The sequence below is a fragment of the Myotis lucifugus genome, unplaced genomic scaffold (genome assembly GCF_000147115.1).
Source record: "Myotis lucifugus unplaced genomic scaffold, Myoluc2.0 scaffold_201, whole genome shotgun sequence".
NCBI lineage: Eukaryota > Metazoa > Chordata > Mammalia > Chiroptera > Vespertilionidae > Myotis > Myotis lucifugus.
The window spans coordinates 1381787-1398601 of record NW_005871249.1 but is presented as its reverse complement, the minus strand read 5'-3'; the positions used below and the strand labels follow the sequence as shown (position 1 = coordinate 1398601).

The window sequence follows — 16815 nt, the reverse complement described above, 5'->3', positions numbered from 1 at the left end:
AAGCCCAGTGCATGAAATTCGTGCACTTGGGGAGGGTCCCTCAGCCCCACCTGCGCCCTCTCGCAGTCCGGGAGCTCTCGGGGGATGTCTGACTTTCAGCTTAGGCCTGTTCCCCATGGACATCCTCAGCGCTGCCGCGGAGGCGTGGCTTCTGAGTGAGCGGTGCTCCCCCCGTGGGAGCACCTGCATTGAGCGTGCCCCCTAGTGGTCAGTGCACGTCATAGCAACCACTCTTTCCACCATTTGGTAGATTTGCATATTAGCCTTTTATTATATAGGGTATATATATTCTTACTACTATAAAGGTTAGGTCTGAAAAAATTCATTTTATAGATGAGAACCTCAAAGCTGAGAGATATGATTTACCCAGTCACACAGCTAATACCTGTCAGGGTTGGGATTTGTGGCTCTGGAGCTAATAGAGTTTAATGCTTTTTTAAAGTGTACACATTTATCATTGCCTTTATCCTGTGAACTGTAATTTGCATTTTGCTTTTGTGTTTCCAATTAAGATTACTAATTTTTTAGGGCAGGAATCCATCGCCAGCATTTATTAAACTCATTAGATCATGAAAAGCTTTTATTCAGGGTAACATCTCATAACAGGAACAGGCACGTTGGAGATAGCTGGCCAAAACTGCACAGAAAGAGCTATCAGCCTTTTGTTTCATTAAAGCGAGGTCACGTCTCTTATGAGATTAGATTTTAAAGTGAGCACAGAAGGTGAAAATTGTGTATAGATAAAATTACCCTTGTACATCACTTAATGCTCTTGTAAGTGCTTGGTAAATGGTTTGGGCACTATAGTCCTTATCATTTCCTCTGTTTCTTAGATAATATTTCTCTATGGCCATAATTATTGTCACCCTAATATGCTTGACTACAAGAACAAAAGGTTTCACTTCTTTGTCAAAGACTGGCAAACCCTCATGGTATTCACACATTTTTTGCCTGGTTTGGCTAATACATAAGAACTGTTTCAAGCTTGATTGAATCCAAGACCAGTTTAATATAAAGGATTTTCTAGGGTTATTGCTGAGCTCAATCTAGTTTATTATTTTTTAAGTTAAGGCATATGATATAACTTAACCATATTAAATTTCTTCCTTGGTGTTTCTTGCTGAGAGTGGATAACCCCAACTCTTTTCAGTGACCTTTCAGTTGTCTGTGTTCCTTGTAGCAGTCTCTGAGCTCTTTTTGTGTTCTATATTATTGGTATATTAGCATTAGTCCCCTATCTTAATTTCAAACTATAGAAAATTGAAACAGTAGTGCAAGGAGTCTACCTTTTACCAAGATTTACAAATTATTAACATTTTGACACATTTGACTTTGCTCTTCTAAGTATACGTCAAACATGAGTCACATATCAGCAAATGTACATATAATTATTGGACATCATGAAATATACCTGCTACGTACTGAAGTATGCATCTATTAAGAAAAGGGAATTCTTACCTTACCATTATTATTTTTAAGTGAATTGACTTATTTCAATAAAATTTTACTGTACTGTCCATATTTAAATTTTATATTTGTCTCCAAATATTTTTTTATAGCCTTTTCCTCCTATTTGGGATGTTGTCAAAGTTCATAAATTGCACTTGAATGTTATACTTCTTTATTTTCTTTTCACTTTTAAAATTCTTGTTTTAAAAAAGAATCCAGGCCAGTTGCCCTGGATTGTTTGGTGTCCCATGCTCTGGATCTGTCTGTTGTTTGTTTCCTTGTGATTAAATGCAGTTATTACTTTTTGCAGGAGTCCTATTGCAATTATTTGTGTACTTATTGCATCATCTCAGGAGGCACATAATGTTAAGTTCTTCAAGCGCCAGTGATGAAATCTATCGCCTCATTAGGGTGACGATCTCCACATTTTGTATTGTTTGAACATGTCCTTTTTCCCGTGTAATAAGTAATTGGGGAGGGGGATACTTTGAGATCTGGTAATTATCCTGTTAGTACCGTTTCACTAAGTGATTGTAGCATCCATTGATAATCTTTGCCTAAATTTGCTACTGGTGATTGTGAAGTGATGTGTTTTTTAAATTGTCAGTCCTTCTATATTAATTCCTTGAGCTGCTCAAAAGAGGAAAGAGAGGTGTAGGTAAAGCTCACCTTTATGGGTATATAGTATCTCAAAGGTTCTTATTTTATTCACTAATTCATTACTATGGTTATTCTTCTTCATTGTTCAAGTTACCCTAAATTTGACCTGCATGATGTTTCTCTATTGGTCTTTGCTTTCTGGCTTAACCAGATACTCTAAGCCTACTTTATAGTTTATCTGCAACAGTGACATCTTAGTTGGGAATGGTGTTGACAGTGGTAGATGCCAGTAGTAGCCCTGAGAGGAGTCATAGGGTAATATAGTCAGTTTGCTAGAAATGGATGGGGACAATCCCTGAGTAATATGGTCTCCTCCACAAAGTAAACAGGCCAAGTTCTGGTAAGAGTCCCAAGTCCAGTTTGCACTGCATCTTCTGCTTGAAATTGTACTCAGTTCCAGGTGGGTGCCTTGCAGTGTTAATTACAGTAGTGGAGTCAGGTAGCAGTAGTGGTGATTTGTGTCTATGACTGTTTCTATTCTGCTTGTTCATTATTTGTAGATATGTATTAATAGATATGTATACATTGCCATGTTATTGTTTATAGTTTGATCTTCTTTTCTTCTTCTTAAATAAGACCATTTAACATTTCATCTGATACTGATTTGGTTGTGATGAACTCTTTTAGCTTCTTCTTGTCTGGGAAGGTCTTTATCTGCCTTTTTATTCTAAATTTCCAGGGTAGAGTAATCTTGGCTGTAGGTCCTTTCTGTTCATCACTTTGAATATGTTAGAGTTGTTTCCTAAGGAAAGGTAAGTACTTAGGTCGGAGGAAAATATAGATGCATAGGAAATACAGAGCGTAATGAGCACAACCAACCTCTTGAATTTATCTTACCAAGTAGTGAATTCAGCAGTCTATTGCAGTATGATAGGGAACTGTTGATTTCTCAGCTCTTCAGAGGCATTGGGTCTATTTACTAGTAATATGTTCCATTGTATTCAGTAGGGTCCTGGGCATGTGTAGCACAACCAGAGAGAAATCACTCTGTTAAAATCTTCCTGTGTGGTGCTGTTTGCAGCCAGTTAGTTTTTTTCTTCAGGACCATAATTAATAGGTTGTTCTGCTCACACTGGATCTCTCTTTATATCTATCACTGTCTATAGAAATTGATTAATGTGGGGTTTCATGAAGACATACTTTGGAATTACCATGCAATACGTATTTATATACATATATACTTCATTATAAAATATGAGTATAAAAAGGATACTTTGGGATTTTTGATATAAATCTGTTATCTTATAGGGCATTAAAGATAAAAATTAATGTCATGGGGAATATATTAAATATATGCAGCTACAGATGAGTTAATTCTTTTTAGTTTTACATAACCTTTAAAATGATTATAATATAAAAAGTTATAGCATTTGGATTAAATGATTTTTTATTCCTTCTTCCCATAATAAAAATGGAGAAGATTTTCTAGAACAAATTGATCAGAACTGTGCCCTGCAGTCATTGCTTAAACCTTCCCTAATGTTTCGGTGCAACTTGACTGCCCTCTTCAGGTTGCATGCGAACATGTTAGAACAATTTACTGAAGTAATAAAATTAGGCCTAATAATCCTGTGAATTCCCAAAACAGAAAATATTTGTTTTAATTAACAATGTTGGAAACATACTTACTTGACTGAAACATTGGGAGCATTTGTGATTTTCAGATTTCAGTTTAGATGGCAGTGAAGTTTGAAGTGTGCTAATAAGCACTAGTGATGCCTTACTCTGCTCGTTATAGTGTCCAAGCTGACACCAACATGTGCAAGAATCCACTGAATTTCTTATTTGTCATTAGTTAGGATTCTTCTGTCCCCTACTAGTCAGTAAGAAGTTGGACTGAGGGGATAAGTGTAATGGAGTTAAGTTTAGAAATCAGAGTTTATGTTATTGGGGCACATTCTTTCTAATCAGTCTTTTATACTCTGAATAGATTTCATCAACATGAAATTCGTATTTCTCAGGCTCAATGAATTGTTTTTAATGACAAACAAATCTGTTCCGTGACCATATTGCTAGTGAATTACACCCAACAGAAGCAAGCCCCCATTTTCCTTGTCAGTATTCAGTTTTCTCTAAGTATTTTATTTGTGTTGAAAAATGTAATTTGCTTGGCTCCCCTAAATTCTCTATTCAAGGTAGATATATTCCTAAGTAGAGAAACTTGTGTAGAAAATTTTGCTGGTTACTTTGGTGCTCTAGTTTCTAAAGGAGAATATGTAAGAAATAGGTCATATCTTCATTTGTAGTCTATTTAAATAACTTCATATGTTTTCCCAATTAGACCCTTATAATAACACTAGAGGCTCAGTGGGGTCTGGCCCGCCTGGCTGGCCAGGGGGAGGGGCTGTGGGGGGTTGGTGGGCCAGCCCCGCCTCCTGGTTGAACTCCTGGTCAAGGGGACAATTTGCATATTAGCCTTTTATTATATAGGATTCTGAGTGGTTTCCAAACATTTATTTTCTCTTCCTCCAATATATATACACACTGTTGCCAGATACAGCTTTCTTAATTAGCATTTTGCATAATCCCCTTCATTCAAAGCACTCCTCATTGTTCACTGTTTACAGAATGAAGTCAAGGTCCTATTTATCTCTCCACCAGAAGAGAGCTTCCAGTCTTTTATTTTCTAACAGTGAACACTAATACATATTTCAGACGTGGTAGTCTTTGTTTACACTAATTCTGTTACCTTAATATTCTTTCTGTTCTTTCTTGTAATTTTAGTCCCTCCATTCTTTTACATTTTATATTCACCTTGTCCAACTGCCCAAGTCCTCCTCTATATTTCACATAGCACCTCTGATTTGCAACCTTTTAAAATATCTGTATCATATTTATGTATTAGTGTGTGTCTATTCCTTTCTATAACAAGCTTCTTACAGGTGGGGACCTGAGATATACTTCTTTATTATTGCAGCATATATTAAAATGCTGAATAAATAGCACTGATAATTAAGATCTAGATTCTGTATTTGCATATGACATTGACATGAAGAACATGATTGATAGTCGTTACAACCTTTTAAGTCATGACCACTGGTCTTGACAAAGAGCATTTATTTATGATGGTACATAGATTTAAAGTGTTTATTTTTTTCTCCTTAAGACCACCAATAAAGTAAAGCAAATTAGTCTTACAAGAGACATTATTGTGGGACTAAAATCCGACTAAGTGGACTTTAGTCAGACTCTCCAGAGTTCAGAGTCTCTAAGGATTCATTAGCTTTAGGGTATAAATGATACATTGACTATTTAGGAAAGGATATTATTCACCATCACCATCATCAGACCTTTATTAAATGCCTGTTCTTTACTGGGTCCCAGCCATTGAACAATCAATATGTAAACATAATATGCATACTATGATACAGATATATACTTAAAATAAGTAGCACTGCACAGTAACAGAGAATTTTCATTTCAGATAGTTACATGAACAACTATGGTAGGGGTAGAGATGGGAATGACTTCTGAAGGAGAGGCAGCTTTTGAAAGAAGTGAGGGCGTTCCAAACAAAGGATTTAATGCTTAAAGAATGAGCATGGGATGTCATAAAACAGAGATGCCCTTTGAGTACGGTATGTTCATAGAGACATAGATAGTAGACATGAATTGTGCCCCGGGGATGGAGGATCTTGTCTTCTACTCTGCCTGTTGTCTTTATGATGCAAGCATTGGGACACTTTCAGGATTTTGGAACAGATGATAGATTGATCATTGAGAAGTCAATCTGAAAAAGTGGATGATACAGAGTTTGAAGGCAAAATGAAGTCATTCTCTTTGACTCATCAATTTTCCTTACCTCATTTTATTATTTTCCTCAGAGTACTTGGGACTATCTGAAATTTTGTGTTTCCTTTTCTCACTGGAATTTTTTTCTCCCTGAGATCAGGGACCTTGCATACACTATTCACTCCTGCATCAGCTGACAGGTTGTTGGCACTCCTGTGTATTTGTGGAGTGAATTAATGAGTGCGTGAATGTACGCGTAGTAGAGTCTAGTACAGTGATGGCGAACCTTTTGAGCTCGGTGTGTCAGCATTTTGAAAAACCCTAACTTAACTCTGGTGCCGTGTCACAGATAGAAATTTTTTGATATTTGCAACCATAGTAAAACAAAGACTTCTATTTTTGATATTTATTTTATATATTTAAATGCCAGTTAACAAAGAAAAATCAACCAAAAAATGAGTTCGTGTGTCACCTCTGACACGCGTGTCATAGGTTCGCCATCACTGGTCTAGTAGGTCTGTGTTAGGTTCGAACCTTATGAGGAAAAGAAATTGAACATTATCTCTGTTTTATGTAATTCCATTAGATACTATACACAGATGTTGAATACTAAAATTTGATTCTCCCTGCGTATTTTTTTCAGAACAAAGCATTTTCATTTCTTAGAATATCATAAAAATGCCATTTTTTTTGCTGATTTGCTATTTCCCTAAGTTATATTTTAAAAGAAAAATTATTTTGGTGTAAAATTATATAGTTGTTTTACTATAATTCCATTCTTCTAATGATTTTTTTAAGGTAGCATTGGTCTCTTAAAGGTTTATTAGTATGCAAAGAGGCTCAAACCTACTCCATTGTCAGGGTAAAGTCACTGTATGGTTATTATACATTTTTTCTTTGAAAATCAGTGATGAGTACTTACCAGTACTATTGTATGTATTCCACGTGACACAAAAATCAGATCAGATTTTAGGGCACCTGTTGCTTTTAGCTCATTTTTATTTTAGTGTTGGAAGAGGAGGGAGGCCCTGTTTTATGTGGAGTGAGAGAGACTGTAGGCTGTGCATTCCTCCAGTAGACGGAGGTATTTTCATTCATACCCAGCATCAGTTGCCAGCATCTGAAGTGTTTTCCCTCTGCAGGCTTCTGGGCTTGGTTCCTGCTCTCTGAACTGTCCATTCTCTAGCTTTCAGTCCTTGGGATTTGAGCTTTACTGTCACTTCATGTGAGCAACCTTTATGACCATACCATGGAAGTAGGTCCTCCTTATTTCCTGTAATATCATTCACTGCATTTTCTCCTCTGGATATTTTAGCTTTTAATTATTTGTATGTATTTTATTTTGGTTGTTTATTATGTCTTCCCACTAAAAAAACCAACTCTTTGCGAGCAGACCTTGAAGATTAGCTCACTTCCTGCTTTTAGGTGCTCAGTAAATGCTTTTTCAGTGAATTACAATTAAATCTTATTTAACAACCGAAACTTTAAAAGTTTGTAACTATTTTCATTGTACATATTCTAAAAACATACTATATAATTTTCTGCCTACTGATTACAATGCAGTCCTAAGCTAATCATTACAATGGTCAGTTTTTAGACTTTGCTCTAATAAAACGATGCCCTTAAGGTAAATGACCTCAGATTATAGCCCTGTACATATGTAGCCATTTTAAATATATATTTTAATCACAGAATTACTATGCGCTCCTTTTAATGGAAAAAGGGCCTACAATGAACAACTACATTCCCTTGTGCTCATCTGCGATCTTGGCCACAGGCAATCACTAGAATCCCTTTGTATTTTTTTCTGGTGATTTTTTTCTTATCTCTAAAAGTTATTCTTTTAACAGTATTTCATAATACTCATATTAATTTCCTACAAAGACTTGATCTTCTTTATATTTCTTGCTGTGATGGGTGAGAATTTAACTCATTTCATCCCTTATCATTTTTGTAGCTTTTTATTTTTTTTACTATTATATTCTTCCTTTCTTGTCCATTAACTATAAGTGTTATCTCTTATTCCTTCGTAACATGAAGATTAACAGGTGCACCCTTTCCCATCACCTCCCCTTCTTCCCTTTTACCTACCAAGTTGTGGTCACTGTACTTACATGTTGTCATAGTTGATAGCATTTACATTCTGTACTGTAACTGTAATTATGTCTGTACTCTGTGTATAGGTTTATTTAGAAAGTTGAAAGGTAATAGGCAGCATTTATATTATTTGTACAAAAATAGCATTGACTGCAAAGTAGTAGGTTATGATTAGGGTTCCTTTTCTATAGCACCATTGTTTATGTCCCCTGTTCCACTGAAAAGAAATTGTTCAAAATAATTAACCTTTTTTCATCATCAGTTAATCAAAATTATGATACATTTTAATTTGCTTTACATTTATATCTTACCTTTTATGTTCATTCCATTGTCGTTTTTCTTGTTGTGGGACCAAATGTCTTACTATAGTCTTAGTATCTTCCAACTCTTTCTGATTCTAATGATTGCTTAGAATCTATTCTCTTCATCTTGAAGGCCAAGTAAAGTCCTGTTCTAAATTGTACTTCAGAGCCTTCTTATATATCTTCCACTCTTACTACCTGACCATACTTCTAGCTGTTCTATTCTCTACCTTTTAGAGCTTCTGACATAGTCTCAGGTTTTCTTCTTTTCTTTTTATTCATGTTACCTTTTTATCAATTATATGCTAAGGTGTTCTCACATTTCTTAGATTCCTTAGAACATATTTATTTCAAACTTAATTATTTTGATATAGAATTTAAGATTGAAAAAAAAAACATGCCCTCAAAACTTTGAAGGAATTGTCCTGTTATCTAGTGTTGCTAATAACCAGTCCAATCCCATTCTCCTTGGTAGCCTTTGTTCCATATGTTTTTATTTTGAAACCTTTTAGAATCTTCTTTTTTATCCATAATGTTCTGAAATGTCATAATATATATAGGTGTTGGTCTTTTCTTATTCCTCTTACTCAGAACCTGAGAAATAATTTTAATTTGAAGACTTAGTCTCCTTGAATTGTGTTATGTCTCCAGAAATATTCCCTTTGTCTCTCTTTTCACTCTCCGTCTCTTTCTGCTTCAAAATTGTCTTTACTGGATTAAATCTCTAGGTCCCTTCCTCTCCCTACCCTCAATAGAGTCCACCTGTGTCACTTTTTGTTCTGTGAATTTTACTGATCTCCATCTTCTGATATTGGTATTTAGGTTGAACAGTCATATTTAAAATCTGTAAGTGCTCTCTTATTTTCTTTGTTCCCTCTTTACATTATAATTGTTCTTTGTGTGTGTGACTACATTTGGGAGAAGCAGTCTGCAATGGGCCCCAGCATCCTTGCATGTTCTCACTGCATAGACCAATAATTCAAAGTGTTGTGTGTGCAGGGACAAGCCTTGAGGAGTGAGCTCATGTCTTCCCTGTTATCACTCGCTATAAAAACAGTAAGTCCCTCAAACTCAGCATTCCTCTCTGGTAACACTGTCTTTTGTGTGTGCAGGCATCCACAAATATCCTTTTGTGTCACTCTGTGAGGCGCGGGGGCACAGGGAATTGATGCAAATAACATGAAGTAATAATGTCCTTTGTCTCTGACCCAGGAGTCTCATGTGTTCTACCAGCATCCATGAAATAGTCTACAGGCTTGTTAATTATCGAGATAACATCTCAGAGCCTGTCTCTGCTGCTTCTGATCCAGTATTTTCCTAGCTTGGTCATGCACCTCAGTGTCCTTTGAGGGTGTGGCTTTCTCCATCAGAACTTTTACTAGTACATTAACTTGTTTCCAGATATTTTTGAAATCTCTTATCTGCAGCTGTTATTTGAAGGCTTGTTGTTATTGTGATAGTATACTCTTTTATTTCTTTACTTCCATTTTTAGGAGAGGGACTCCCCAAAACTCCTCTGAGAAATCAGCTACTACTGTATGGAAGAAGAACCCTTTTTATTAACATTTTAGCAATCACTTACTGTCTTTTTATTCAATTACTATGCTTACATCCTTCCAACACCATTTCAGTTTCCATCCCTACACCTAAATATAGAGCTTTATTATCTGGAAAATCAACAAAATGTCCAATAGAAATTAATTGAAAATAGAAGTAAATATGCTCTTAGAGGAGGCTTGTTTGTGTCATTGGCTTCTTTGTGCCTTTTTTAATTTATTACTTTTAGGTTTGAATGTAAATGCATTTTTAGATAAATGTGATATAAAAAGGTGTAGTATAACTGTTTACAGTTTTAAAGTGTTCTCATGTTTATTGTTTTTCTGTTAAAGTGAATTGCAAATATTCTTAAAAATAGCTTTATGCCTTTTACTAAAAATTATCAGAAAATTTAAATATATATAGGAGATGCCGAAAAATGATTTTATCCTCTAGACGTCTAGAGTAAGAGTTGTTAAACTTGTTTGTGAAAGTGCCAGGATGAGCTTTTGGCCATGCAGTTTTGGTTACAATTATTATACTCCAGCAGCCAGAGAAAAATATGTCCATGACTCATGTGGCTCTAGAGCAGTAAACCTTTATTAATGAACAATAAAATTTGAATTTTATGTAATTTTCACATCATGGAATATTTCACCTTTTTATTTTCTACGACCAATTAAAAATATAAAATACAGTCTTAGCTTGCTTTTCATACAAAAACTGGCCACCTCTTTCCCTAGAATTGCCTGTTTTATTAACAGCTTTGTTAGTGCTTGAATACTGATGTTTCTTCTCTGCTCCGTTGTTCTTATCAGGCAAGCTAATGAAGAGTATCAAATCCTGGCTAATTCCTGGCGCTATTCATCTGCTTTCTGTAACAAACTCTTCTTCAGTATGGTGGACTATGATGAGGGGACGGATGTTTTTCAACAGGTAAAAGTTATATTTTCGTTTGCTAACATCTTCAATAGAGTTGGTTATGGTTGATACGTTTTGTTTGCCCGATAAACATACCATTTATTAAGTAAGTTAATAAATACAGTAGCAGTTATAATGAATTGTTTGTTGGGATTAAAATACAGCTAATGTTATTTTTATCTTTGAGTAGTGTTTGCCATTAGCAAGTATGGTAAACACATTTTAACTTTTGGATTGTGGAGGAAATGTGTTTTGTCAGCATACAATGGCAGTTTACATGCATTAACCTTATTTTGATATTTAATTGTATGTAGTTTAAGGTAATATTGTGCATAAAAGTATGAAATTTTATCTAAAATTCAATGTTTTAATCTTTACTTCTTTCCATATGGCAGATAGTTTTATATACAAAATATTAAATATTTTTTGAAAAGTAGTCCGAATAGTGTCCCTCCCAAATTCATATGTTGAAGCCCTAACCCCAATGTGACCATTTTTTGGAGACAGGGACCTTACAGAGGAAATTAAACATAAAATGAGGTTATAAAGATGGGACCCTAATCCAGTAGGTCCTCATTTAACCCTAATTACCTCCTTAAACTGGTGTCTAAGGAGGACACCACTTCCTGGATCTGGTTGTGAGGAAGAGACACGAGGAGTATATGTGCACAGAGATAAAGCCTGTGAGGACATAAAGAAGGTGACCATCTTCCAGCCAGGAAGACAGGTCTGACTAGCAATAAACCTTCCTGGAACTGTGAGGAAATAAGCTTCTGTTATTTAGGCCGCCTCATCTCTGTGTGTTACAGCAACCTGAGCAGACTACTGTGTGTTACAGCAACCTGAGCAGAATAATAGGTTGTCATCCAGTCTTCTCCATAGAGCAAGGTACAGAATGGTGGTATAAGTATGCTAGTTGTCATCAATTTGTGTCATTGTCATTGCTAACATCGAGTACTTATGTTCCAAGGACTCTTTTTAGTGCTTCATGTATATTCTTTCATTTAGCTTCCCAATGACCCACTGAGAAAGGTATTGTTATCTGTATTTCACAGATCAGGAACTTAAGGTATGGCAAGGTGCAGTCACTTGTTGGAGGTTACAAAGCTAGTGTAATATGGAGCTAGAATTTAAGTGCTGAACTGGTTCCCAGAGTTCCTCTTACCCTGCAGTTATTAATGCTTTATGTTTATCATTGCTTGATCGGTGCCTTTCAAATGTAAAACTTCTTGCAGAGCCAGGCATTGATTAGTTTGGGTATCTTGGTCTATTTTATTTTCTCCACATATGATACTCCGGCATAATGCTTTGCCAGGTCATGGGACAGCATTTAGTTTTGTAAGGAGTCTAGTTCACTAACTGTAAAGGGTCATTAGTGAGTTTTTTTGCTTATTTGCTCCGAGGTTGATTAATTATTTATTGCCAGTTTCTAGTTGAATAAGATAAATTTCCTCTTTTGCCTTGGTCTTTCTTTAGTATTCTTTACTTCTTTCTTTCTCTGTAAGCTTATTTTGCGGATATTTATTTTTGTTCATATATTCAACCAGATATTGAGCAATGAATTTCCTTATAAAGGAAAATTACAGTACTATTACAATACTATAAGAGCCAAATATTCTTTCCTGTAATTTATAGGTCTCTAGAGAATCTCATAATTGTTCTCAGGGGTCATCAGATGGAAGTGCTCTTCATTATATACGTGACTCTTCTCTACCATATATAGGTGATAGTCATCCAGGTCCAATCTAACTGTTAGAGCAAAAGCTTCAAGCCCAAATGTCTGTCCTGGACAGGCTGTAAACTAAGCCAAGAGAGTAGGTTGGGTTAGTGTCATTTTGTTATGGTATCTTCGTTTATGTACATACTTAGCATATTTCACACATTAGTTCTTCACTTGCATGAGTAAATATGCTCTCTCCTGTATTTATTTCAACAAAGTCTTTCTTGGTCTTTTTAAAAAATAGATCTCTAATGGAGCCAGATATTTCACTGTTCTCCTAACTACTGTAAGAAATAAACAGCTACAGGCCAAGCAGCTGATCCTTGGGCTCACTGTTGAGGAAACAGTCTGGTGTGGGTGGGGACTGCAGCAAACTGAGGACACAGCCCAGCTCCAGGACTGAAGAAATGCAAGCCACATCTAGATGTGGTTTTCAAGAAGGGATCCAAATACAATCTCTCTATCTTTAAAATATTGGCAGCTAATTCAGATGAAACAAAACTGTGAGACCAAGTCAGCCTATTTTTGTGCTGGTACTGACTATAGGCTGCCAGTATATAACCAGATGGCTGTATGGTTAGAGATAATCATTGAAATCTTTTATATTATATGCTTTACACTTTAAGTTTGGCATAGATATGAGAGCTGAAGTCAAGATTGTTTTAAATTGCAGAATTTCCTCAGGCTAATTTTGATTCAGCAGAATTATGAATATAGAACCTCTTTGTCTTTTCCAAAACCTAGCCCCTGGCTTAGCAATGAGTTTTCATGTTTAAATGCAGAAATGCATAAAAGTTATAGCAGTTAATGATTTTTATGGGTAATTATAATCCACACAAAAACAGAATTATATATTTTGTTTGACATGAGAACCACTAAAAGATTTTTAATGCTTATGTTTCTTTTTCTCATCGATTATTGAGTCACATTTTGTTGAAGTACTTTCTCTAAACTGATGCTTTAAAGCACTGTCAGCAGTATTGTGGTGTTGGAATACAATATTAATAACAAGTGCAGAAATTTGGCAATTCTTGGCACGCCGGGGACTTGCTGGGCAAGTAACTTCAATTATATGTGATTCCCGTGCAATGGCTGAAGCTAAGTGCCTGACAACAGGCCACGGAGTTAATGAATATGGTGCGTTAGGAGGAGCTCTGCACTAGAAATCAAGCCTGTGTTGTAACCTGCTTTTTCGTAGCCTTGGGGAATTTGTACATTTTAATTAAGATGAAAACTTTGAATTATATGATCTTTTAACTCTGAAATTCTAGGATGTTAAGCCTTAGTTTGGGTTTTGTGATTGTTCCATTGCCGGGAATTTCTTCCTTGAAATCGTATATTTCCATGTATATTTCCATGTTGGCTGTAGCTATCTTTTGTGCATCTCTCTGTCAGGGAAACATACATGAACACAGTCAGGAGTGGGAGAAAACGGGGAAGAAAGGAACCTGTGACTGTGTTTTGTTCCACTTAACAGGCATTAAATGTCCACAACATGCATCCCACTGCTGGATCTTTACCTCAGTGTGAACTGTGATCTTATGGGCAATGCTGATCTATAGTTCAAGTCATGGCCCAAAATCCCTTGGCTTTTAATTTGTGACGTTTTTCATAATTCCTGGGCAGCGAGAATTTAATCCGTATATATTTTTGCAGTTTGCTCCTCAATGCAAATTCATCTAATATTTGTTTTTAGATATTTTATTGTTAATAAGCATCATTTATACTGTACTTATATTTTACTCAGTACTCTTTTCAAATAGAAATTGCCTTTAGAAAATAATAATGAGATATAACCATTTTTAAGACAGTTGAATTAATAAAGTTAAACAGAAAAAGACTATCATTGTGGATTCCTGCTTCAGCATGGTAAATTCAGATTGTTTAGAGCAAAAATGTTGGCTTCTGTGACAGTCATCAGCATTTTTTAAGTTTAATAGTCAATCTACTTATAATTTGTTTGAAATTAATTCCATAATCTATATATATAAAAGCCTAAGTGACCATCCAACCAGTAGCTATAATGGGCAGTGACCACCAGGGGGCAGGAACTGCGGTGACTTGGCAGCTGTGGTTCTCAGGTGAAGCGCCTGGAACCAGAGGGGAGGAAGCTGATTCCGGGGTGCATCACCTGAGAACTGCCCTCTCGCAATCCAGGATCCCTCAGGAGATGTTGGAGAGCTGGTTTTGGTCCAACCCCTGTAGGCCAGGCCATACACCAGGCCTCTAATATATTTATATTGTTCATCAAATGCCAGTACTTTTTCTCAAGTCGAATAGTACATGCACTGCCAAATTGCAATATTTCTATTTTACACTTTGTATTACTTCATATTTTACTCTAATTATAGAATTTAAGGTAGGAAAAGAATGAAATAGCTGATAGAATATGAATGATGCCTGTTGAATGTGGAGGTTCAGCACGCAGCCTAATTTATAAGTTCTTTTTACTCAGGAGTGCATTAAGGTGAATAAAACAGTAATTAAGTTCTGGAAAGCCACTGGGTTTTCGAATAAATGCTATCTTTCCAAAACTCATGGAGGAAAAAACATGAGCTGTTAGATGAATGCTATATAAAGATGTTATATTTAATTTTATTTTCTGTCTTATAGCTCAACATGAACTCTGCTCCTACATTCATGCATTTCCCTCCAAAAGGCAGACCCAAGAGAGCTGATACTTTTGACCTTCAAAGAATCGGATTTGCAGCTGAACAGCTCGCAAAGTGGATTGCTGACAGAACGGATGTTCATGTATGTATTTCTCCTCCACAGTTTTAAATAATAGGCTAATTAGCTTGGTTTGTTAGGGCATTGTAATAAGGCCACAGGGTTTTTAAAATTTCCCTATGCAGCATTTTTCCTTACTTAGAGAAAACTGTCTGATAACTATAAGCTATAAATTAGGTGAATTTAAAATATCATTATTCTAAAAATCATTTAAGAACTATTAAACTGTATGTGAGGCACAAAGTAATTTCAGAGGCTAAAAAATATACTGAATATTACTCAGTGGTATTAATAATCAATTTCTAATTAAAAAGCTAGATGTATAATTTTTATCTATTATTTGGGCAGGTACAAATTCGATAACACCTTCTTTTCATGAGCCATGTGAGAAAATGCAACACATAAACTGTTCTTGGCACTGTAAGGTGGTGTAACTATTCTGTCATATCTTTATTTTATGTCATTTACCTTAAGGAAATAATCGAGGATGATTTAAACCTGCAATCGCCATTCTTTCGGACCTCATGGACCACCAGTGGTCCGCGGACCACGGTTTGGCAACCACTGATAAACTACTTAGCCATAAACATTTTTTTAAAAGAGGAAATCACTGTATAAGTTGCAGGCATACAGTTTTATACTACATCACTTGTATATTGCATTGTTTGCACACCATCCAAAATCTAGTCTCCTTCTGTCATCTTATGTATGACCCTTCCCTTCTGGTAACCACCATGCTATTGTCTGTGTCATGAGTTTGTTCCTTTATTTTATATCCCACATATGAATAACATCCTATGGTTCTTGTCCTTTTCCACCTGACATACTTGGCATAATATACTCAAGATCCATCTGTTTGTTGCAAATGGCATTATTTAATCCTTTCTATGACTGAATAGCGCTCCATTTATAAATGTACCGCATCCAGTCATCAGGTGCAGGACACTTAGGTTATTTCCATGGCTTTGCTGTTGTGAATAACGCTGCAATGAATAGGGGTATGTATATCTCTATAGATAAAGTGTTTTCAAATTTTTTCAGGTAGATACCCAGAAGAGGGATTGCTGGGTCATATGGTAACTTGATTCTTAATTATTTTAGGAACCTCTGGACTATTTTCCATAGAGGCTGCACCAGCTTACACTCCTACCAGCCCCTTTTCTCTACATCCTTTCCAACACTTACTTCTTGTCTTGAGAATAGTCATTCCAGCAGTCATTCTGTGACGTGGTATCTCATTGTGGTTTTAATTTTTATTTCCCTTGCAGCTATTGAAGTTAAGCATCTTTTCATATATCTGTATGTCTTCATGGGAAAAGTGTGTGTTCAGGTCCTCTGTGCATCGTTTAATTGGATGGGTTGTTTGGTGTTGAGCTGTATGAGTTCTTTATGTATTTTAGAGATTAGACTCTTATCGGAGGTATCGTTTGCAAATATCTTCTCCCTTTTGGTTTGTTGCCTTATTTAGTTGATGGTTTCTGTTGCTGTGCAGAGATTTTTAAATTTGATCTAGTCCCATTCGTGAATTTTTGCCTCTACTTCCCTTGCTTTGAAGTTCACAAAAACCCCTTTGAGACCAAGGTGTGTAAGTTTAGTACCAATGTTTTTTTTCCTACATGTTTTATTGTTGCAGGTCTTATTTAGCTAATTTTTCAGTTTGGTGTAAGC

At 35.8% G+C, this 16815-nt stretch overlaps 1 protein-coding gene across 1 annotated transcript in view; it reads left to right on the top strand.

Annotated features, from left to right (window-relative positions):
* Positions 1 to 16815, top strand: part of TUSC3 (tumor suppressor candidate 3) — a 130582-nt gene that overhangs the window by 63304 nt on the left and 50463 nt on the right. Inside the window, exons 5-6 of the mRNA XM_006097427.3 lie at positions 10595 to 10712; positions 15031 to 15171. Of these exons, the coding sequence (XP_006097489.1) occupies positions 10595 to 10712; positions 15031 to 15171 (259 nt within the window). The remainder of the gene's footprint in view (positions 1 to 10594; positions 10713 to 15030; positions 15172 to 16815) is intronic.